A 24,087-nucleotide genomic window follows, 5' to 3' on the forward strand; every position below is an offset into this window, starting at 1 on the left:
GTGTTACCGGAGAGCCAAGTCTAGGACCAAAAGGCTTCTCAACAGCTTTTATCCCTAAGCTATAAGGCATTTCACTGTAAGGTCTACACCTGTTGTATTTGGAACACATGACAAATTAACTTTGATTTGATATGTACGTACGGTCACTTGTGACGATGTCGTCAATGCACTCATTGATCACTCATTGATGAAGCCGATTACTGAGGTGGTATACTACTCAATGCCATTGGAAGAATTCCAGTCTGTGCTAGCAAAACAGTCCTGTAATGGAGCATCTGCACCATCTGACCACTTCCATATTGAGCCAGTCACTGGTTCTTCCTGCTTTAGTTTTTGCTTGTAAGCAGGAATCAGGAGGATAGAATTATGGGTCGGATTTGCCAAATGGAGAGCTTTGTATGCATCTCTGTCTGTGGAGTAAAGGCGGTCTAGAGTTCTTTTCCCCTTTGGTTGCACATGTGACATGCTGGTAAAAATTTGGTAAAACTGATATAAGTTTGACTGCATTATAGTCCCCAGCCACTAGAAGTGCCGCTTCTGGGCGATAATTTTCATGTTTGCTTATGGCCTTATACAGTTGGTTGAGTGAGGTCTTGGTGCCAGCATTGGTCTGTGGTGGTAAATAGACAGCTACGAATAATGTAGATGAGAACTCTCTTGGTACAGTGCCTTGCGAAAGTATTCGGCCCCCTTGAACTTTGCGACCTTTTGCCACATTTCAGGCTTCAAACATAAAGATATAAAACTGTATTTTTTTGTGAAGAATCAACAACAAGTGGGACACAATCATGAAGTGGAACGACATTTATTGGATATTTCAAACTTTTTTAACAAATAAAAACTGAAAAATTGGGCGTGCAAAATTATTCAGCCCCTTTACTTTCAGTGCAGCAAACTCTCTCCAGAAGTTCAGTGAGGATCTCTGAATGATCCAATGTTGACCTAAATGACTAATGATGATAAATACAATCCACCTGTGTGTAATCAAGTCTCCGTATAAATGCACCTGCACTGTGATAGTCTCAGAGGTCCGTTAAAAACTCAGAGAGCATCATGAAGAACAAGGAACACACCAGGCAGGTCCGAGATACTGTTGTGAAGAAGTTTAAAGCCGGATTTGGATACAAAAAGATTTCCCAAGCTTTAAACATCCCAAGGAGCACTGTGCAAGCGATAATATTGAAATGGAAGGAGTATCAGACCACTGCAAATCTACCAAGACCTGGCCGTCCCTCTAAACTTTCAGCTCATACAAGGAGAAGACTGATCAGAGATGCAGCCAAGAGGCCCATGATCACTCTGGATGAACTGCAAAGATCTACAGCTGAGGTGGGAGACTCTGTCCATAGGACAACAATCAGTCGTATATTGCACAAATCTGGCCTTTATGGAAGAGTGGCAAGAAGAAAGCCATTTCTTAAGGATATCCATAAAAAAAGTGTTGTTTAAAGTTTGCCACAAGCCACCTGGGAGACACACCAAACATGCGGAAGAAGGTGCTCTGGTCAGATGAAACCAAAATTGAACTTTTTGGCAACAATGCAAAATGTTATGTTTGGCATAAAAGCAACACAGCGCATCACCCTGAACACACCATCCCCACTGTCAAACATGGTGGTGGCAGCATCATGGTTTGGGCCTGCTTTTCTTCAGCAGGGACAGGGAAGATGGTTAAAATTGATGGGAAGATGGATGGAGCCAAATACAGGACCATTCTGGAAGAAAACCTGATGGAGTCTGCAAAAGACCTGAGACTGGGATGGAGATTTGTCTTCCAACAAGACAATGATCCAAAACATAAAGCAAAATCTACAATGGAATGGTTCAAAAATAAACATATCCAGGTGTTAGAATGGCCAAGTCAAAGTCCAGACCTGAATCCAATCGAGAATCTGTGGAAAGAACTGAAAACTGCTGTTCACAAATGCTCTCCATCCAACCTCACTGAGCTCGAGCTGTTTTGCAAGGAGGAATGGGGAAAAATTTCAGTCTCTCGATGTGCAAAACTGATAAAGACATACCCCAAGCGACTTACAGCTGTAATCGCAGCAAAAGGTGGCGCTACAAAGTATTAACTTAAGGGGGCTGAATAATTTTGCACGCCCAATTTTTCAGTTTTTGATTTGTTAAAAAAGTTTGAAATATCCAATAAATGTCGTTCCACTTCATGATTGTGTCCCACTTGTTGTTGATTCTTCACAAAAAAATACAGTTTTATATCTTTATGTTTGAAGCTTGAAATGTGGCAAAAGGTCGCAAAGTTCAAGGGGGCCGAATACTTTCGCAAGGCACTGTAGATAGTGTGGTCTACAGCTTATCGTAAGGTACTCTACCTCAGGCGAGCAATACCTTGAGACTTCTTTAATATTATACATTGCGCACCAGCTGTTATTGACAAAAAGACACACATCCCCACCACTCATCTTACCAGACGTATCTTCTCTGTTCTGCCTTTGCATTGGAAATCCCTCTAGCTCTATATTGTCTGTGTCGTTATTCAGCCACGACTCGGTGAAACATATGATATTACAGTTCTTAATGTCCCGTTGGTAGGGCAATCGTAATCGTAGGCCATCCATTTTATTTTACAATGATTGCATGTTAGCAAGTAGAATAGATGGAAATGGGAGTTTACTCACTCGCCTACTGATTCTCAAAAGGCAGCCTGATCTGCATCTTCTTTTCTTCTTATCTTTTCTTCACGTAAATGATGTGGATCTGGGCCTGTTCCCGGGAGAGCAGTCTCTCTTTCTCGTCTGACTCGTTAAAGAAAAAGCTTCTTCCAGTTAGTGGTGAGTAATCGCTGTTCTGATGTCCAGAAGTTATTTTTGGTCATATGAGACAATAGCAGCAACATTATGCACAAAATAAGTTAAAAATAAGTTACAAACATTGCAAAAAACGAACAAAATAGCACAATTGATTACGGGTATGTAAAACAGCAGCCTTCCTCTTCATTGCCACATTTAAATGGTATTAATAATCATTTGCATATATTTCCTTTAATTCCCATATATTCCCATTAATTCCCATATATTCCCGTTAATTCCCACGGAAAGTTTCTACCTCTGAATATTCCCCAGAATGTGCAACTCTATGAGGTAGTCACCTCGAATGCATTTCAATTCATTTGTGCCCCCGAATGGCGCAGCGGTCTAAGGCTCTGCATCTCAGTGCTAGAGGCGTCACTACAGACCCTTGTTTGATCCCGGGCCGTATCACAACCGGCTGTGATCGGGAGTCCCATAGGGTGACGCACAGGTTATGGGAGAGTTTGGCCAGGGTAGGCCATCATTGTAAATAAGAATTTATTCTTAACTTGCCTAGTTAAAAAAAGGTTGTTTTTTTTAAGGAAAAAAAGATGTGCCTTCTTTAAAGTTGATTTGTGGAATTTATTTCCATCTTAATGCGTTTGAGCCAATCGGTTGTGTTGTGACAAGGTGGGAGGGTATACAGCCCTATTTGGTAAAAGACCAAGTCCATATGGCAAGAACAGCTCAAATAAGCAAAGAGAAAATGACAGTCCATCATTACTTTAAGACATGAAGGTCAGTCAATACGGAACATTTCAAGAGGTTTGAAAGTTTCTTCAAGTGCAGTCGCAAAAACCATCAAGCACTATGATGAAACTGGCTCTCGCGAGGACCGCCACAGGAATGGAAGACCCAGAGTTACCTCTGCTGCAGAGGATAAGTTCATTAGAGTTGCCTCCGCTGCAGAGGATAAGTTCATTAGAGTTACCTCTGCTGCAGAGGATAAGTTCATTAGAGTTACCTCTGCTGCAGAGGATAAGTTCATTAGAGTTACCAGCCTCAGAAATTGCAGAGTTCCATATGTGTTATTTCATAGTTTTGATGTCTTCACTATTCTACAATGTAGAAAATAGTAAAATAAAGAAAACCCCTTGGATGAGTAGGTGTTCTAAAGCTTTTGACCGGTAGTGTATATTCATATTTTCCTGTTGTCATAGTGTAAATATAGTTAACAGCCTGCTCGGTTTCCCCCAGGCAGACGCCGACGGCTCGTCTGACACCTACTGGCCGATGCACTCTGACACAGCAGCCCCGGGGTTGGACCTGGGCTGGCCCCTCCAGGCGCACAGCTTTATCGGCCCCACCGAGGTCACGACCCTGGTCAACCCCAGCGAGCCCGACATGCCAAGCATCAAGGAGCAGGCCAGACGACTCATCAAGAATGCACAGCACGTAAGTGGAGGGGCCGGGAGAAGGGATGTACATTCACACAGACTCACACACAGCACTTACAGAGGCACATACACACACACACACCTGTTCAGGTCTAAGTGGTGTAAAGGGGAAGTGTACCGTATGTCAAATGACATTGTATTGGTCACATGCGCCAAACACAACAGGTGTTGACATTGCTGTGAAAGGCGATGTAACGGATTTCCTCTTCTTCGTCTGAAGAGGTGTATCAAGGATCGGACCAATACGCAGCATGGTAAGTGTCCATGTTTTAATAGAAAAGACTGAACATGATACAAAATAACGAAGCGAAATGGAAACGAAACAGTCCCGTGTGGCACAAACACTGACACAGGAAACACTCACCCACAAAAGAATATGGCTGCCTAAATATGGTTCCCAATCAGAGACAATGATAAACACCTGCCTCTAATTGAGAACCAATCTAGGCAACCATAGACCTACATAAACACCTAGATGGAAACAACCCCATAAATCGACAAAAACCCCTAGACAGTACAAACACCCTATAATAGACAAAAACACATATATCACTCATGTCACACCCTGACCTAACCAAAATAATAAAGAAAACAAAGAATACTAAGGTCAGGGCGTGACAGTACCTCCCCCACAAAGGTGCGGACTCCGGCCGCAAAAACCTAATCTAAAGGGGAGGGTCTGGGTGGGCCTCTTTCACGGCGGTGGCTCGGGTGCTGGACGTGGACCCCACTCCACCATAGTCTTAGTCCACTTTTGTGGCCTCCTAGGAACGGCGAGCCTCGCCGCCAACCTAGGACTGGCAACCCTACTAAAGGGCCCCACTGGACTGAGGGGCAGCTCCGGACTGACTGACGGCTCTGGCAGCTCCTGGCTGGCTGACGGCTCTGGCAGCTCCTGGCTGGCCAACGGCTCTGGCAGCTCCTGGCTGGCCGACGGCTCTGGCAGCTCCTGGCTGGCCGACGGCTCTGGCAGCTCCTGGCTGGCCGACAGCTCTGTCAGCTCCTGATGGCTCAGAACAGACTGGCGGCTCTGACTGCTCAGGACAGACTGGCGGCTCTGACTGCTCAGGACAGACTGGCGGCTCTGACGGCTCAGGACAGACTGGCGACTCTGACGGCACAGGACAGACGGGAGACTCTAGCGGCTCAGGACAGAAGGGAGACTCTAGCGGCTCAGGACAGACGGGAGACTCTGGCGGCGCTGGAGAGGAGGAAGGCTCTAGCAGCGCTGGACAGGCGGGAGCACTTATAGGCAAAAGACTGAGAGACAGCCTGGTGCGGGGGGCTGACACCGGAGGGCTGGTGCGTGGAGGTAGCACTGGATAGACCCAACCGTGCAGGCGCACTGGAGCTCTTGAGCACCGAGCCTGCCCAACCTTACCTGGTTGGATGCTCCCCATAGCCCGACCAGTGCGGCGAGGTGGAATAGGCCGCACTGGGCTGTGCTGGTGAACCAGGGACACCATGCGTAAGCCTGGTGCCATGTACGCCGGCCCGAGAAGACTCACTGGAGACCAGATGCGTAAAGCCGGCTTCATGGCATCTGGCTTGATGCCCACTCTAGCCCGGCCGATACGCGGAGCTGGAATGTACCGCACTGGGTTATGCACCCGCACTGGGGAAACTGTGCGCTCCACCGCATAACACGGTGCCTGCCTGGTCCCTCTCTCTCTCTCCGGTAAGCACAGGAAGTTGGCGCAGGTCTCCTACCTGGCTTCGCCACACTCCCTGTGTGCCCCCCCAATACATTTTTGGGGCTGCCTCTCGGGCTTCCAGCCGCGCTGCCCTGCTGCCTCCTCATACCTGCGCCTCTCTGCCTTCGCTGCCTCCAGCTCTGCCTTGGGATGGCGATATTCACCCGGCTGTTCCCATGGTCCCTTGCCGTCTAATATCTCCTCCCAAGTCCAGGAGTCTTGTGTTCGCTGCTGCTGCTGCTGCTGCTGCACGTAACCATGCCGCTTGGTCCTTGGTTGGTGGGTGATTCTGTAACGGATTTCCTCTTCGTCGGAAGAGGTGTAGCAAGGATCGGACCAATACGCAGTGTGGTAAGTGTCCATTTTTTAATAGAAAAGACTGAACATGATACAAATACAAAATAACAAAGTGAAATGGAAACGAAACAGTCCCGTGTGGCACAAACACTGACACAGGAAACACTCACCCACAAAATACCCAAAGAATATGGCTGCCTAAATATGGTTCCCAATCAGAGACCACGATAAACACCTGCCTCTAATTGAGAACCAATCTGGGCAACCATAGACCTACATAAACACCGAGATGGAAACAACCCCATAAATCTACAAAAAACCTTAGACAGTACAAACACCCTATAATAGACAATGTCACCCATGTCACACCCTGACTTAACCAAAATAATAAGAAAAACAAAGAATACTAAGGTCAGGGCGTGACAGGCGAGCCTATTCCAAACAATTCAGAGTTAAAAAGTATGAAAAATATTTTCTGAATAAAAAAAGAAATACTAACACAGTAAAAACAAAAATGATGCTATATACAAGGAGTACCAGTACCAAGTCAATGTGCAGGGGTACGAGGTAGTTGAGGTAATACATTATGTACATGTGGGTAGGGGTAAAAGTGACTTATAAGAATTGATAATTAACAGAGTAGCAGGAGCATATGTGAAGTGTGAAAATGTGTCTGTGGGAGTGTGTGTGCCATCAGTGTGTGTGTGTGTGTGTGAGCATGTGTGTGTGAGTGTTAGAGTGTGAGTGTGTGTGTGAAGGAGACTAAGTGCAGAACAATTCAGATAAGACAAATAAATAATAAAGGGGTCAATGTAAATAGTCCAGGTGGCCATTTGATTAACTGTTCATCAGTCTTATGGCTTGGGGGTAGAAGCTGTTCAGGAACCTTTTGGTCCCAGATTTGGCACTCTGGTACTGCTTGCAGTGTGGTAGCAGAGAGAAGAGTCCATGACTTGGGTTGCTGGAGTCTGGTATAGAGGTCATGGATGGCAGGGAGTTTGGCCACGGTGTTATACTGGGCCGTACACACTCCCCTCTGTCGGATGCCGAGCAGTTGCAATACAAAGTGGTGATGCAGCTAGTCAAGCTGCTCTCAATGAGGATTTGAGGGCCCATGCCAAATCTTTACAGCCTCCTGAGGGGGAAGAGGCATTGTCGTGCCCTCCTCACAACCGTGTTAGGGTGTATGGACCATGATGATAGGTCCTTAGTGATGTCGACACCGAGGAACTTGAAGCTCTCGACTTGCTCCACTACAGCCCCGTCGATGTTAATGTGGGCGTGCTCAGCCCTCTGTTTCCTTTAGTACGCGATAAGCTCCTTTGTCTTGCCCACATACACTACCGTTCAAATGTTTTAGAACACCTACTCATTAGCCGTAGGCTAGAAGTCTTGACTAGCAGGCTGCAGGTGAGTCACAGTGCTGCTGCTGAGTAAACTACAGCCAGCTTTTGATCCAGTGGGCAGGGCTATAACGTAACTGGTTACTATGGTTACCCATAGCTCTAGGTATGTGTGGAAGTTTACAAAACACATGCACACTCATCAGACAGCTAATCACCACACTATAGGCTACAAAACAACCCTTCCACTCACCCACACACCCAGATGCACACCCACATTTTAATAGACGCTCTTATCCAGAGCGACTTACACCTCCACCATCTCGCATCTTCTTTGGAGGACAAAGGTTTTTTGTTACATAAACATTTTACACACATTTTGCATACAGTACCAGTCAAAAGTTTGGACACACCTACTCATTCAAGGGTTTTTCTTAATTTTTTACTATTTTCTACATTGTATAATAATAGTGAAGACATCAAAACTATGAAATAACATATGGAATCATGAAGTAACCAAGTATTAAACAAATCAAAATATATTTGGTATTTGATATTCTTCAAATAGCCACCATTTGCCTTGATGACAGCTTTGCACAATCTTGGCATTTTCTCAACTAGGAATGCTTTTCCAACAGTCTTGAATGAGTTCCCACATATGCTGAGCACTTGTTGGCTGCTTTTCCTTCACTCTGCGGTCCGACTCATCCCAAACCATCTCAATTTGGTTGAGGTCAGGGGATTGTGGAGGCCAGGTAATCTGATGCAGCAATCCATCACTCTCCTTGGTAAAATAGTACTTACACAGGCTGTGTGTGGGTCATTGTCCTGTTGAAAAACAAATGATAGTCCCACTAAGCCCAAACCAGGTGGGATGGCGTATCGCTGCAGAATGCTGTGGTAGCCATGCTGGTTAAGTGCTCCCTGAATTCTAAATAAATCATAGACAGTGTCATCAGCAAAACACCCCCACACCATAACACCCCCTCCTCTATACTTTACGGTGGGAATTACCCATACCGCGTCTCACAAAAACACGGCTGTTGGAACCAAAAATCGCAGATTTTGACTGCAGACCAAAGGACCAATTTCCACCGGTCTAATGTCCATTGCTCGTGTTTCTTGGCCCAAACAAGTCTCTTCTTCTTATTGGTGTCCTTTAGTAGTGGTTTCTTTGCAGCAATTCGACCATGAATGCCTGATTCACACAGTCTCCTCTGAACAGTCAATGTTGAGATGTGTCTGTTAATTTAACTTTATGAAGCATTTATTTGGGATGCCATTTCTGAGGCTGGTAACTTTAATGAACGTATCCTCTGCAGCAAAGGTGACTCTGGGTCTTCCATTCCGCAGGAGAGACAGTTTCATCATAGCACTTGATGGTTTTTGCGACTGCACTTGAAGAAACTTAAAAAACCTCTTGAAATGTTCCGTATTGATTGATCTTCATATCTTAAAGTAATGATGGACTGTTGTTTGTCTTTGCTTATTTGAGTTGTTCTTGCCATAATATGGACTTTATTTTAACCAAATAGGGCTATCTTCTGTATACCAACTCTACTATATGTTAGAACACAACTGATTGGCTCAAATGCAATAAGAAGGAAATAAATTCCACAAATCAACTTTTAAGAAGTTATACATGTTAATTGAAATGCATTCCAGGTGCCTACCTCATGAAGCTGGTTGAGAGAATTCCAAGAGTGTGCAAAGCTGTCAAGGCAAAGGGTGGCTCTTTGAAGAATATCAAATATATTTGGATTTGTTTAATACATTTTTGGTTACTACATGATTCAATATGTGTTATGTCTTCACTATTCTACAATGTAGAAAATAGTAAAAATAAAGAAAAACCCTTGAAAGAGTAGGTGTTCTAAAAATGTTGACTGGAAGTGTATGTTCCAGCAGTGAGGGGTGGAGTTCAACTGACAGTTACAAATTCCCAGACCCAGGCCTTCACCTCAGTCCACCCATCAACACACCGTTAACGCGATAGCATTCCCATCCTGTTGAATATCTATTATGTAATTTTTTACTCAGACAGGGATCCAGTGTTGCAGATAGAGTTATGTTCATGATTATTTGTCAGTTATGGACGCTGTTGTTTTAAACTCTGCCAGTCAGTCTGCCCCCGCTCTGCTTTGCCCTGCTTATCCACCACACCCTGTCTCTGAACATGAATGACTTGCACTCAGCTCAACCAAAAGAATACAATTACTTTTCTGTGTGTGTGTGTGTCTAAATGTCAACACAGGACAAACCTGTTAATCCGACTGGCCATGTCTCTGTTACTGTCCTCCCCCTCTTTCTGTGTGTGTGTGTGTGTTTCATGTCCAACTAAATGAAATAATCCTAAACCTGATGTGATATTTTCTAGTTTCTAATTGGTTAACGTGATATTTCCCCCTCTCTCATTGGGCGTTGCTAGGTCATCGCTGTGGTGATGGACATGTTTACAGACGTGGATCTGTTTTCTGACTTGCTGGATGCTGCGGCGCGTCAAGTCCCCGTATACATTCTATTGGACGAACAGAATGCCCATCACTTCGTCTCCATGGTGATCAACTGTAAGGTCAACTTGGACCTTGTCCACGTGAGTCTCTATGTTTTTGGCCTAGATTGAACTATTTTAAGCGGGGTGACTCTCCATGCCTTAACTCAGTTTTCCCCATAACTCAGGTTAATGCTGTTCCTGAAAGCCTACTGGGTGTGCAGGGGTTTGATCCATCCCAGCACTAGCACAAACAGCACAGGGCTAAAAAAATAACAGTAGTTATTAATAGTTTGAAAAACACATGGTTTAAGCCGACAGTCTAACAGATAGTATTCCAGTGTTTCTGTGTTGACTGGCAGCAGGCCACTGTCTCATAGCAGTAAGGTCATTTATTTACCTACATATTTACATGATGTATAACTGACTACACCTGAGCTTGGTTACATAAATCTCAACAGAGCAGACAAACTGGTTTGATTCACCCTTAGAACTCACTAAAGAATAACATCATTCATTAACCCCTTGTGACTCTGAATAACTATTTTGTGTGTGTTTGTTGCAGATGATGCGTGTGCGGACGGTGGCGGGAGTGACCTATTTCTGTCGGACAGGGAAGTCATTTAAAGGACAGGTGAAAAACCGCTTTCTATTGGCTGACTGCAGGGCCGTGCTCAGTGGAAACTACAGGTGAACATAGAAATATAACAGATTTCAACACTCAACTATAGTTGAGCATCGAAACACACCAGATAGAACAGATATCAGATACTCCTTTAGTCGCAGAAGTTAACGTGTCATATCCTGTTTCCTGTAGTTTCATGTGGTCCTATGAGAAGCTACATCGCTGCATCGCTCATCTCTTCCTGGGAGAACTGGTCACCACCTTTGACGAGGAGTTCCGCATCCTGTTCGCTCAATCACAGCCCCTCACTGTTGACCACGCCCTAGTGCCTTTCTCCTCTGACAGCAGCAGCAGCAGTTACTATGGTAACCAGTTTGGCTTGAAGCGGACCCAGTCCCTGCGAAACCCTCTGGGTTTCCAACGACACACCCCCGAACTTCCGGCCTACCCTTTCGGAGGAGGAGATTCCGAGCGTTCTGCGTTCCGAAGAGATGACATGTTCCGACATACCATAGACCCAGGAGGACTGAATCTTGGGAAGTTTGCAGTGTCACAGCAGTTCAGGATGCAGCAGAGCCGCTCCATGGTCTCCAGGTGGGATGGTGCACATATATTTATGTAAAACTAGATTATATGTAGAACCCTATAATTCACTACACTCTTAGAAAAAAGGGTTTCAAAGGGGTTCTTTGGCTGTAGGAGAACCCTTTTCGGTTCCAGGTAGAACCTTTTTTGGTTACAGGTAGAACCCTTTTTGGTTCCATGTAGCAATCACTGTGGAAAGGGTTCTACATGGAACCCAAAGGGGTTTTTCAAAGGGTTCTCCTATGGGGACAGCCAAAGAACCCTTTTCTAAGAGTGTATACTTCGATTTCTGGGGAACTTCACCCATAAACAGTTAACTTATTGTATTACATTTTTTATGTGTCCTCTGTTCCCATTTAAAGGGTTTTGTTTGTGTTTCCTGTGTTCCCAGGCAGATGGAGATAAGCGCCAGTGACTATAAGAGGCACAGCTACACAGAGGGAACCCAGGAGAGCTACTCCTCGTCCAGACAGTACATGAAGCACAGAGTTATGAACAACCTGAATGAGACCGAGCAGCACTACCACAGGTACTAGTTAGTTAGTTCATTTGTTAGTTAGTTTATGTTGTCTTTGTCAGCTTGACTTAATATTGTGATCAGGTCAGGCAAAACTCTTGGCCCAAGTTATAATCTTTTAAAAAATGATCTGTGATACGTAAAGCATGTTGGGTTTTTATGATCGTTATTCTGATGATGAGGATGATGATTCTGCTGCTGATGATGATTTATGTTTGTATTCCAGGGAGCAGAGCCAGTCCAGCCACTACTACCAGGGTGGTGAGGGACCTGGGTTAGGACCTGGGTCGGGGCTAGAAGGACCTGGCTCAGGCCATGGACACTACGACAGGCTGAGGAACAGACCAGCACTGGACCAGTACTCTGACTCAGGCTACCCCTATGAGGAACCTCCTGGTCCAGAGGGCTACGGCAGAGACTACTTCTCCTCTGAGGACCTGAAACATGACCCTGGACATCCACCAGCAGGGGGCAGGTACATGGTAGAGACAGTCCACTGGACTGGAGAATAATCAGTAATGTCTGTTCATTGTTGACTGCTCCCACTAGGGTTCTTAAATTAAACTTTTAGTGATACGCACACAATGTTTCATTAAGGTTCATGTGTAAGTATCAACCACGACCCTCAAAATGTGTCTATACTAATGTAACACCTTCTCTTTTGTCTAGGTACGGAGGTGGCAGTGGCCACAAGAGGCCGACGGTGGGCCAGCCCTATGCCTGCCTGTCGTCCCCCACCCATCCGCACCCCCCAGAGAAGCAGGTGTTCCCCATCCCAGCGGACGCAGACCACGACCAGGACCCCAACGTCAGACAGGGCCTCCGCAGCTGGAGGATCAACTCCTACCTCAGCGCCTACGGGGACACAGGAGAGGAGGGGCTGCTCCAACCTCTGGGCCCTGATGCTTTCCAAGACCCTGAGTCTGATGGGAAATCGTATGCCCATGAGGCAAGAGAGCCTCCGAATGTCCCTTCCAAGCCTAGACCGGATATCCGACCGCTGCACTACAGCAAGCCCTTCATGCCTGAGAGCATGGGGAAGGACAGGGCTGACCGATGGACCACAGAGTGGGAGAAAGAGAGAGAGAAAGAGCGGGCGGTGGGGGGGAGGGAAGTGGGGGCAGACGTGGAGATGCCGTCGTCGAGGGAGGCTCCGGGGGAGGTCTCGATCTCCACACACGAGACGGTCCGGATGCGGGTCAACCCGATGCTCCAGAGGAGTTCCCGGCTGCGCTCCTCCCTCATCTTTTCCTCCTCCAAGACGGAGACCCACATGGGAGGCCTGGGCATGAAGGTCTTTATTACCTTTCATATCATCTGAGGTTTTTTAAACATTGAATTGCAACCTTGCTTTGAAATGTGCCATACGAATAAAGTTTAATTTGATTTGATGCAGGTGGCCAACGAGGAGGACGAGAATTCCGACTCGCTCCGCACCACTTCCATCGTCCAACAGATCCTGGAGAAGCGACGCTCCTTGACCCGGGAACCCTTTGAGTGGAGGAAGAAGGCAGAGGAGAACGAGAGAGAGGAGAAAGAAGAGAAGGAGAAAGAGAAAGAAAAGAAAGAGGCTTGGTTGAAAGAGCAGGCTGAGCCAAAGAAAGAGCCCCCCAAAGTAACCTCAGCCAGCAGAGAGGTGTCTAAGAACTCCCTGGCCGAGGTGGACACCACGAAAGACACCCCAGCATCTGCAGATCCCCCCAAACCCCAGTCATTTAACATGAACAACCCTTCCAATAGACTGCAGTACTTCATGGAGCTGGCTGCTAAGAGGAACGCATCTAAAGAGGCTGTGATAAAAGAACCTCCTCAGAAGAAACCAGACCTTCCAGACACTCCTTCTTCCAGCACGACCGCCATCACCTCGGTCCCCAAAGTCCCCTCATTTCTCGTGACTGCTCCAGAGCCTGCCCCAAAGAAACCACAAGTCGCAGCCACACCAGAGCTAAAATGTAAACCTCAAACCTCAAGTTTCAAAATCTCAGAGCCTGCCGCTTCTACCACAGCACAGAGAAAAGACAGCAGCTCGGAGTCACAGAGGAAAGAGCTCGGTAAGATTCTAAAGCCATTCCCTTCTCCGAAGATCTTCAAGAGGGACACTCTGAAGCCGTTCAAGAGCTCCAACCCACGCCACGTCTCCTGTGATGAGGAAATGCTAACAACGGACGCCACAGACGCGGAGAAAAGCGAGCTGAAGAAGTCTCGCTCCAAAAGCTCGTCCAGTATGTCACAGACCGAGTCTAAGGAGGGGCTCCACAAGAACCTGGGCTCCAACACCTCCCTCAACACCCTGGGAGGGGAGGGAAAGGCCGACACTAAGCCCCTAGACTTCCTCAAGAAGCAGACCCAAAGACTCAAAGGTATGTTTTACTGTCTGTGTGTCTGTCACGGATTGTTACGTCCATGTTTACTGGGTTTTAATTTTAAAAATGTAATTGCTGTGCTCATGATGTATACAGCAAATTCCCTTCAGAGCAATAAAGGTTTTAATTAATTAATTTGTTCAATTATTAATTAAAACATTCATTCATTCAAAGGTTTACTGGGACCCAAGGACAAGAAGAGCTCCGGTGGTGCGACATCGGCATCCAACGGAGACGAAAAGACCATGAGAACTGTGCCGGAAAGCTCAGAGGAGCCTGTGATCGCCGCTAAAAACCTGAGCTCCTCCGCCGACGCTAAAGCCACAGACTATGCCACCTCCGCAGCCAATCACAAAGCTGCGTCCAAAACAACAGGTCTGTCTCGGTACCAGAGCTCCAGTGGCTCAGTTCTGTTCAGTAGCAACCTGAGAGACGACACCAAGGTCATCCTGGAACAGATCTCTGCCAACAGCCAGAAGAACCGTCTGGAGCGAGGAGGAGGAGAGGAGGCTGGAGGGGAGAAGGACGTAGACGTAGCAGGGGAGAAAGGAGGGCTGGAGAGGGAGCCAACGCTTAAAAAGAACCGCTTCCAGAGGCCCCAGACCAACCCTCAGGAGAGAGATAGCCTCCTGAAGAGGATCGAGAGCATGAGGAAGGACAAGAAGGTCTACAGCCGCTTTGAGGTACTCTACCGTAGCAGACAGGAGGTTTGCAGGGAGGAGGAGGGCTACAGGAGAGTGGAAAGAGAGGAGGAGTTAGAGGGAGAGGAGGAGGATAGGGGAAGTGTAGAGAGGAGTAAATACACACCTTTACTGGTTATGTCCAGGAGGTAAAATAATATATTAACAATATATATATTGTTAATAATATATTAACAAATATATTAACAATAATAAATTACATTTAGCAGACCCTTGACTAAATAGAAGAGACATTTACATGTTATGAATTATAGCCCTTAATGTGAAATATATATTTGATGCTGCTATTTATTTTATTTATTTTGTTTCCTGATACTTTGATAAGGATTTGCAACAAAAAATGTTTAGGATATTTGTACATAGTGCACAGACTCAGAAAGTTTTAATTTTGTGGAAATGATGTCATAGGGACATTAGTTTGGCTCTTAATTAAGTTACCACTGAAGTTACCATTAAAACCATGTGAACAATGAAGCACATTAGTACCTAAAGAGATCTTTCACACTGAAAGCTGATACCAAGGGGGGAGGAGGGGGTGATGAGTGGAGAGGAGAGGTAGGGATGAGTGGAGAGGAGAGGTAGGGATGAGTGGAGAGGAGAGGTAGGGATGAGTGGAGAGGAGAGGTAGAGATGAGTGGAGAGGAGAGGTAGGGATGAGTGGAGAGGAGAGGTAGGGATGAGTGGAGAGGAGAGGTATGGATGAGTGGATAGGAGAGGTAGGGATGACAGGAGAAAATGGAGGATGAGGGAGGGAAAGGGGGAGTATGAGAGAGTGAATCAGACCGTATTCCACTCACTGTCATTCCTGATGTTCTGTTAACAGATGGGGAATAACCTGGGATAACTAAAGATGGCTGAGGAACACATTGACTGGAAGCTGAGTGTGTGTGTGGAGGACGTGCAAACACACACCAACATGCACACACACATCGTTCACATTCAGCAATATATGTGCCAAACACATCATCAGAAGACCAGAGAGAGAGGGAGAACACACTGAACACAAGAACAGCAGATACCTCCTGTGACTTCAGACTGCAGTCTTCGCGGATGATCAGACGATACTGTACTAAACCTTTAAAAGACTGACTATGAAACATGAGATGAAACAGTACCCATATTAGGCAAACGTTGTCTGGTTGGTTTTTGCCTTATATGGACTTCATGGGACAACTTTTCACCGATTCACCACAATCCTTTGTCCACGCCTAGAGTGAGAGAGAGCGTATGTGTGAGAGAAAGTGTGTTGTGTGTGCATGTTTTACTGCAAGAAAGCAACTGAACACATGCCCAGCCATCAAACATGCCTGTACAGAACAGCACACTCCCTGTGCCAGTCGTATGTATGTGTCTGTGTGTGTGGAAACTGGTAATGCTGAAAGTATGTCTGGGTTTACACTGTGCCAACAGAGTGCCACGTCTCGTCGAACCCAGAGAACTATTATTAACCAGTCTCCACACTAAAGACAGCAGAGAGGGAGAGAGAGAAAATGATAGAGGGAGAGAGGAAAAATACAGATTAACCCAGCTAGCACATTTGGTTCCTTGGAAGTTGTGGGAATGTACGTTTTTTGTTTTCCATTGGTTCTCAGAACAAAGCTATACGTTTCCTGACTGGTAAAACAGAACATCTTTTAAACATTCTGAGAACGGAAGTGAACATTTTGCCTGTTCTGAGAACATTTTTAAGTTGCAGGGAGGTTCTGAGGACGTTTTACTCTGCATCCTTGAAGGTTTTTAAGTTGCAGGGAGGTTCTGAGGACGTTTTACTGTGCTTCCTTGAAGGTTTTTAAGTTGCAGGGAGGTTCTGAGGACATTTTACTGCGGTTCCCTGAAGGTTTTCTTGGGAGGTTTTATTAATGTTTTGCGAACGGAAATGATTAATTATTTGAAGGTAATTAAATAACGTTCTGAGAACATGTTTCAATCATGCAAACACATGTATTTTTTCATTGTGGTATGGCGTCAGTGAGATTCAAACCTATGATCTTATGTTCTCTAGCCATGAGGTTTAAAATACTTTTGTTGATGCTGAATGTATACGTTTTTAAATAACATTCTTAGAATGATCTTTGAAAGCTATTAATGTTTTCTTGTGTTTTTTTATGGAAAGTTTTCTTAATGTTCTTAGAGCATGACTTTAAATATAACAATGAGGAAACCTGCAGAAAACGTTATGCTGAGGTACTGAAATTCCCACAGAAGATTGTTGTTTCTTTATGTTCTCTGAACATTATGAAAACATTACTTTAAATAGAACCATGAGGAAACCTGCAGAAAACTTTACACTTAAGCACTGAAATTCCACCTAAGAAACATATGGTTCTCAGAACCTTATGTGCTAGCTGGGTATCCTGCACCATTCCAAGAACTTTGTTTGAAGTTTGAATGCAAAATAACCATAGGACAACCACACTCTCACCAAGCTCTAAGAAACATATTGTTCTCAGAATTTTATGTGCTAGCTAGGAAAGGAGATGGAAAGAGATGGACCAACAGGGTAAGATAATTAGATACTGTGTATATGGCTTGCAGGTCTTTACAATTTTGTATTTATTAATTAAATCACCAGTACCTTAGAAGACAAATTGAGATTGAGACTGCTTCGTTGCAGCCCTGTGTGGATGCAGGTACCTTGGAAACGTAGTGAGTTGGATAGGGTCTGAGTGATTTTTCCACCACAAAACCTTCACCTATCCGGTCAAGTCAGGTCAGACATCTTTGATGAAGAAACCTAGGGAACAAGGTAGGAAGGATGCATTTCTAAAATGTTGTATTTTATACAAGAGTATAAAAACTTTCACGCCTTGAGTCTGTCAGTTTGTCTCTGTCCACTACACCAGAAGTGGAAAGAACATTTCCAAGTACATGAACACACTCTGTAAAAATACTTAGTGAGGGAATATAGTTATGAATAATTAATTAGTGTTGTGTTCGAAACCACCTAAAGCGTGACTGTTTCAAGATTTAGACCGTAGCAAATCGAGTCCTTCTCAAAACCGAGACGTTTATTTAACTAGGCAAGTAAGTTAAGAAAAAAATCTTATTTACAATGACGGCCCACCCCGGACAAACCCGGACGACGCTGGGCCAATTGTGTGCCGTACTATGGGACTCCCAATAATGGCCGGATGTGATACAGCCTGGATTCATACCAGGGACTGTAGTCACGCCTCTTGCACTGAGATGCAGTGCCTTAGACCGCTGCGCCACTCGCAAGCCAAGACCGAGACCAGGAGGGAGACAAGGGGTTCCGAGACTTAAGTCAAGACCATGATAGTAATATAGTCACAGCTGTGTATAGTCACAGAAAAAACGATATGGGTGGGAAACGTCTGTCACTCACTCACTCCATGACATCCTCCTAGCAGCTAGCTAACGTTAGGCTCCATATTTTTTAGCTTGATACGCTAGCCTATAGCCACGTTATGACCGACTAGTTAGATTCTATTGACATTCTCAGTCTTAGTTACATTTGTCAGTTCTTGTCCAGAATATTGAGTCATTGAAACTGAAACGGTGCATCCCGAATGGAGGCAGCAAACCATGTACCAGGTCAGCTGTGATTTACAACCTGATAGCAATATTTTTTGAACAACCAAGAAATGTTTTGGTGAATTACATGAATCATGCATTGAACTGCATCATGGAACGTTGAGTCAAATTGAACCTATTTTTAAAACCTCTTATAAAGTTGGTTTTGTAGCATCAAGTGAGAATTGTATATTTTTTACTGATATTATGATTGTCTGTTTGTAGTTAAAACTAGTGATGCACCGCTATGACATTTCTGGCCATACCGATATCTAATATCTTTCTTGCCAAAAAACCTGATACCGATAACGAATATTTAACATTTTAGCCGCTTTTTAAGCATTCTAGTACAGTTAAATAGTTAACACACACACACATGGACGCGGCAAGAGGCGTCACTACAGTCCCTGGTTCGATTCCAGGCTGTATCACATCCGGCCGTGATTGGGAATCCCATAGGGCAGCGCACAATTGGCCCAGTGTCGTCTGGGCCATCATTGTAAAAAATGATTTGTTCTTAACTGACTTGCCTAGTTAAATAAAGGTTACAGATTCACACACACACACACCACACTGACCAAAAAGTTATTCTGTTGGCATTTACGTATGTCCCCATTACCAGTAAAACATAATCAAAAACGATTTACTTAACTTACTTGTTGTGCTGTTTCGTTGTTCATTTGTTCAGTCATTTCATTCTCAACCAGGATTTCTATGGAACGTTGTTTGGGTCTTTGCGTGTCAATAAAGATACACGTCAAATAACACTATTTGATGTGTCAAATAAGCTTGTTGACCAATCAGGACCTGAATGTGACTGCACATCACATAATAATTGAACGCATTCATAATGTTTTTACGTAGTTATTACACATTGATTACACTATCACTCGTATTTCATATGTCACAATGATTAATCGATACGTATGCTATGATGCTGGTAAAGTTGTCTCGCGCACCAACAGTGCTGGTTATAAAAAAAGCTAGCTAGCTCATGGATGCAAAAAAATCTATTTCAGTAGCTATAATTAGCTAACTAACTATAGAGCTAGGTGTCATCATCTCAAATAACCCTAATTTATAAGACAGTTCTTATAGCTAAAGCTAGCTACCCCAGAAGGTCAAACAAATTAGCGTTATGCTTTATTACCAACGCGGTATTGTAAACACATCGTTCATGGCCGGTGGACTTTTTCTGTACAGCTTTGACAGTGCTACTGTATCTTTTTTGACACACAAAGACCCAAACGGTGTTCCATAGTATGTATGTCGTGAAGCTAATAGCAGTGATGCTATTACTGTGTAACTCCGGTAGGGCAACATCTGAAAAATAACGCACTTGGTAGTGTGTACAGGTGCTCAACCAGTCGGCAAATTGTCAAGGGCAATGAATTCCATCATCTTGGCTTTAATGGATTTTGCCTTTGAGTTGTCTCGCTGAAATGTTCTTACTCTTTCAAATGACTGCTGGACTTGTTGACTGCTCGATCCACACAGCAGACATTGTGGGCTAGGTTAGGAATGCTGTGTTGCACGTGTAGGGCAACATTTTACGTGGTGTCATTACGTCTTGACTACGTTATATAAGTATGCACGGAAGCTTTGACACTGGTTTTTAACATCACCATTAAACTAGATATCGGGTGATACCGATGTTGCCATTTTTTGCTAATATCGTCCGATTCCGATATGTTCACCGATATATCGTGCATCCCTAGTTATAACGCTGTCATTTTCACTTTAAACTTTAAGTCACCGGTTACTTTGTTTGCTAAACATGAAATGTGTTTTGCAATGGAAGTAATAGTTGTACATTTTGATTGGGAAATGCCTTATGGTTGTGTTTTTGTGTTCTTATGATTGGGACCTACTGGCTTATTATGTCTGAGTTTATGGACTGCTTATCCTTTAACATCATGCTGTGTGGGACTGCTGTCTTTCCATGCAGTGGTGTCTGGAGAAGTGGGTATACTCTAATTTTGCCCAAAAGTTCCCAAATGGCCCACCCACGAAGGAAAGGCATCCTGTGTGAAAGTACTATATTTTCCTATACATTTTTCAGATGTTCACTCTCAAAATCACACTTTTTTAAAAGAAAAATACCAAATTGTGACGGTCTAAGGCCACAACAATGCTTAAACCACATTAATCTGATTATCTGTCAGGGCCTGGCTCCACAGTGGGTGGGCCTCTGTCCACCCAGGCCCATCCATGTCTACACCCCGGATGCAGCACATGATGACAAATAGCCTTGTAACCAACAATAAGGACTTAACTTTTTCAATACCTGGTTTGCGTACCCATTGTTGCCTTAGTTATCATTTACTGGTAGATATCATAAGTTAAAATGTCTCCTACCCTGCCGGCTACGGATGTCAAAAGTAGTTGAGAGCTGCACACTCTTGCTGCCTGCACATAATATTCCGCTGAAACTAGGCTATGTGTGTGGAACGCATGTGACTGTATTTCACGCACTTTGCGATTGCGTAGGCTACTTTGTGCATGATTTCTCTATTGTGCTACATAATTGATAAGTCGTATACCTCCACTAAACTACTTTGATATGCATCAGTAGGGATTAAGAAGTGATTATAAACTGGGTGGTTCGAGCCCTGAATGTTGATTGGCTGACAGCCGTGGTATATCAGACCGTATTCCATGGGTATGACAAAACATTCATTTTTACTGCTCTAATTATGTTGGTAACCAGTTTATAATAGCAATAAGGCATCTCAGGGGTTTTTAGTATATGGCCAATATACCACAGCTTAGCTTTGTATCCAGGCACTCTGCATTGCGTCGTGCGTAAGAACAGCCCTTAGCCGTGGTATATTGGCCATATACCACACCCCCTCGAGCCTTAAAACTTAAGTAGAAGCAATGCCCAGAAAAACAAAAGTGGGTATATGGCTTATACCTGCATATACCCTCAACTAGACCACTGGCCCTTTGTGTTTTACAAAAAGTGTACTCTCATACATTAGTGCGCTGGTGTTATGGTCCTTTCAGAATCACGAACCTGTCACATACATAAGACCTATAGGTTCCCACTGCACTGACCTGTCACACACTGAAGGCCTATAGGTTCACCACTGTACTAACCTGTCACATACTGAAGATCTATAGGTTCACCACTGTACTAACCTGTTACATACTGAAGGCCTATAGGTTCACCACTGCACTAACCTGTTACACACTGAAGGCCTATAGGTTCACCACTGTACTAACCTGTTACATACTGAAGATCTATAGGTTCACCATTGCGCAACATGTCTATAACAGGTATAAAGGCTGTTAAGATACTGTATCAATGTTTCAAGAAAGGAGTGTTGTATATATTTGACCTGGCTAAGTGGTTTTATGCCCTGACTGAATGGGAGCTGATAATTATTCATTTTTTTTACTCTGCTGGTCTCGGGAAGACATTTTGATACCTAACTGTCTGAGACAGAGTCAAGAGTGAGTACAAGACAAGACCGAGACACTCAATATGTGGTCTCGAGAATGGACTCGAGGAACATTCACTATCTTCTTGGTAAGCAACTCCAGTGTAGATTTGACCTTCGGTTTTAGGTTATTGTCCTGCTGAAAGGTAAATTAATCTCTCGGTGTCTGGTGGAAAGCAGACACTGCGAGATGGTCTCGAGTTCTACAACACCGATAAGGGATATATTAGTGTAAATATTGGTATAGAGAAAAAGGGTTTGTTGTTGATACTGTAACAAGTGACAAATGATAGCCTATCACCAGGCTGTTAAATAACGCCTTGTGTCATTTTTTATTAACATGATTAATGACTGTAGTAAGACAATCAGAATATCATTTTGCACAGTAGGGAAATGTTTTCTTTTACAACTCTATTGTATTTTATGATGTCATGTTTAACAAAAAAACATATTGTAATAAAGTCTTAATGTGGCTAAAGCTGACACTGACTGGTGTGTGTGTGTCTGTGTCTGTGTCTGTGTGAGCGTACACACACGTGTGTGTCTTTGGGAGCGCTGACTTAGATTCACTGACTGAATGGTATGATATAGTGTATTAGGGTGTAAAACACACCAGCCAAGCTGTCCTGGGCCCCAGAGTATAAAGGCTAACAAACTCAACACAGCCAAACAATGATACTGTATACACACAAAACATTTCAGAGCAACATCCAGCTAGCATTAAATATGAAAAGTACTGCCATCTACTGGTAGTAGTAGTAGTGTGTGTGTTCTACTTCATACCTTTCAGACTGTCAGTACAGTTGAAAGTATGGATTATATCCCTCGCACTCCGCGCAGGTTAATTAATAATAACAACTAAATCACGTAGGTGACGTGACAGCGTGGGATGACATATAAAACCATAAATCAGACCACGCACTGTCTCTAATATCCTTCTCGCAGTTAGTTTAGCTGTGTCGCGCATGTTGACTGCTGCGCTGCTCCCGTAAACTAAACTGTGTGAGTTGTGTGTACTGTCAGTCTGTCACCAACAGCCTGTGACCTGTGGGCCAGAGTGCGAAATTCGCCCTACAAGGCTGTGTGACAGGTTCCCCTACATATCCCTTTATATAAGGATATCAGGCTTCCTTGTCTCGTACTTATTTAGCCCAACAGTTAGTGTGTGTGTGTTGGCCACCGTATTCCGGTGTTAACCTTGTCAATATATCCCTGCTGTGGTTGTTATTAAGGCCACCGGGCACTACTTGTCCTTCAACTATTTAAAACACAAACGGGTCTCTTCCCTAGATAAACACATCTAGGAAGGTTAGCCTAACCAGCTATAAAACGTGAGATTCGGATTGCCTCCCCTAGGCATTCCTCTCCCCTGGTATCACTAGCATGCTACCAAACGACGGCCATTTGTGCATGTTTCGCCTACATTTAAACATGATATCTTTCCTGCTCTCTACCCTGTATTGTGGTAGCTGTTGTATCCCGTCTCCGGTTACTATTCTTTTAGTTCATTTGATGAATTAGTATATATTGTATTATATTAGTATTATATTGCATAGCAAATATTTTATATTTATAATTAATAATGTATTTTCACATTCTGAGCTCTAAGAACAAATCTAATCAAACTCTATTTGTCACATGAGCCGAATACAACGAGTGTAGACGTTACCGTGAAATGCTTACTTTACAAGCCCATAACCAACAGTGCAGTTCAAGAAGAGTTAAGAAAATATTTACCAAATAAACTAAAGTAAAAAAATAATAAAAAGTAACACAATAACACAATAAAGTAACAAGGCTTTATACAGGGGGTACCAAGTCAATGTGAAGGGCTACAGGTTAGTCGAGGTCATTTGTACATGTATGTAGGGGTGAAGTGACTGCACAGATAGTAAACAGCGAGTAGCAGCAGTGTACAAAACAAATAGAGAGGTGGGGGGGGGGTCAATGTAAATAGTCTGGGTGGCCATTTGATTAATTGTTCAGCTGTATTATGGCTTGGGGGTAGAAGCTGTTAAGGAGCCTTTTGATCCGAGACTTGGCGCTCTGGTACCGCTTGCCGTGCGGTAGCAGAGAAAACAGTTTATGACTTGGGTGACTGGAGTCTTTGACAATTTGACACCGCCTAGTATCGAGGTCCTGGATGACAGGAAACTTGGCCCCAGTGATGCACTGGGCTGTACGCACTATCCTCTGTAGCGCCTTACGGTCAGATGCCAAGCAGTTGCCATAACAGGTGATGATGTAACCGGTCAGGATGCTCTCAATGGTACAGCTGTATAAC

The 24,087-nt window shown here is 44.2% G+C and overlaps 1 protein-coding gene across 1 annotated transcript in view; it reads left to right on the forward strand.

Moving 5' to 3' along the window:
• Positions 1–17,626, forward strand: part of LOC124012366 (protein FAM83H-like) — a 44,014-nt gene extending 26,388 nt beyond the window's left edge. Inside the window, exons 4-13 of the mRNA XM_046325912.1 lie at positions 4,008–4,205; positions 9,970–10,134; positions 10,598–10,722; positions 10,850–11,251; positions 11,634–11,771; positions 11,986–12,234; positions 12,429–13,053; positions 13,156–14,119; positions 14,297–14,805; positions 15,647–17,626. Of these exons, the coding sequence (XP_046181868.1) occupies positions 4,008–4,205; positions 9,970–10,134; positions 10,598–10,722; positions 10,850–11,251; positions 11,634–11,771; positions 11,986–12,234; positions 12,429–13,053; positions 13,156–14,119; positions 14,297–14,805; positions 15,647–15,667 (3,396 nt within the window). The 3' untranslated portion in view covers positions 15,668–17,626. The remainder of the gene's footprint in view (positions 1–4,007; positions 4,206–9,969; positions 10,135–10,597; positions 10,723–10,849; positions 11,252–11,633; positions 11,772–11,985; positions 12,235–12,428; positions 13,054–13,155; positions 14,120–14,296; positions 14,806–15,646) is intronic.
• Positions 17,627–24,087: the final 6,461 nt, after the last annotated feature.

The sequence above is a fragment of the Oncorhynchus gorbuscha genome, linkage group LG24, assembly GCF_021184085.1.
Source record: "Oncorhynchus gorbuscha isolate QuinsamMale2020 ecotype Even-year linkage group LG24, OgorEven_v1.0, whole genome shotgun sequence".
Classification (NCBI taxonomy): domain Eukaryota; kingdom Metazoa; phylum Chordata; class Actinopteri; order Salmoniformes; family Salmonidae; genus Oncorhynchus; species Oncorhynchus gorbuscha.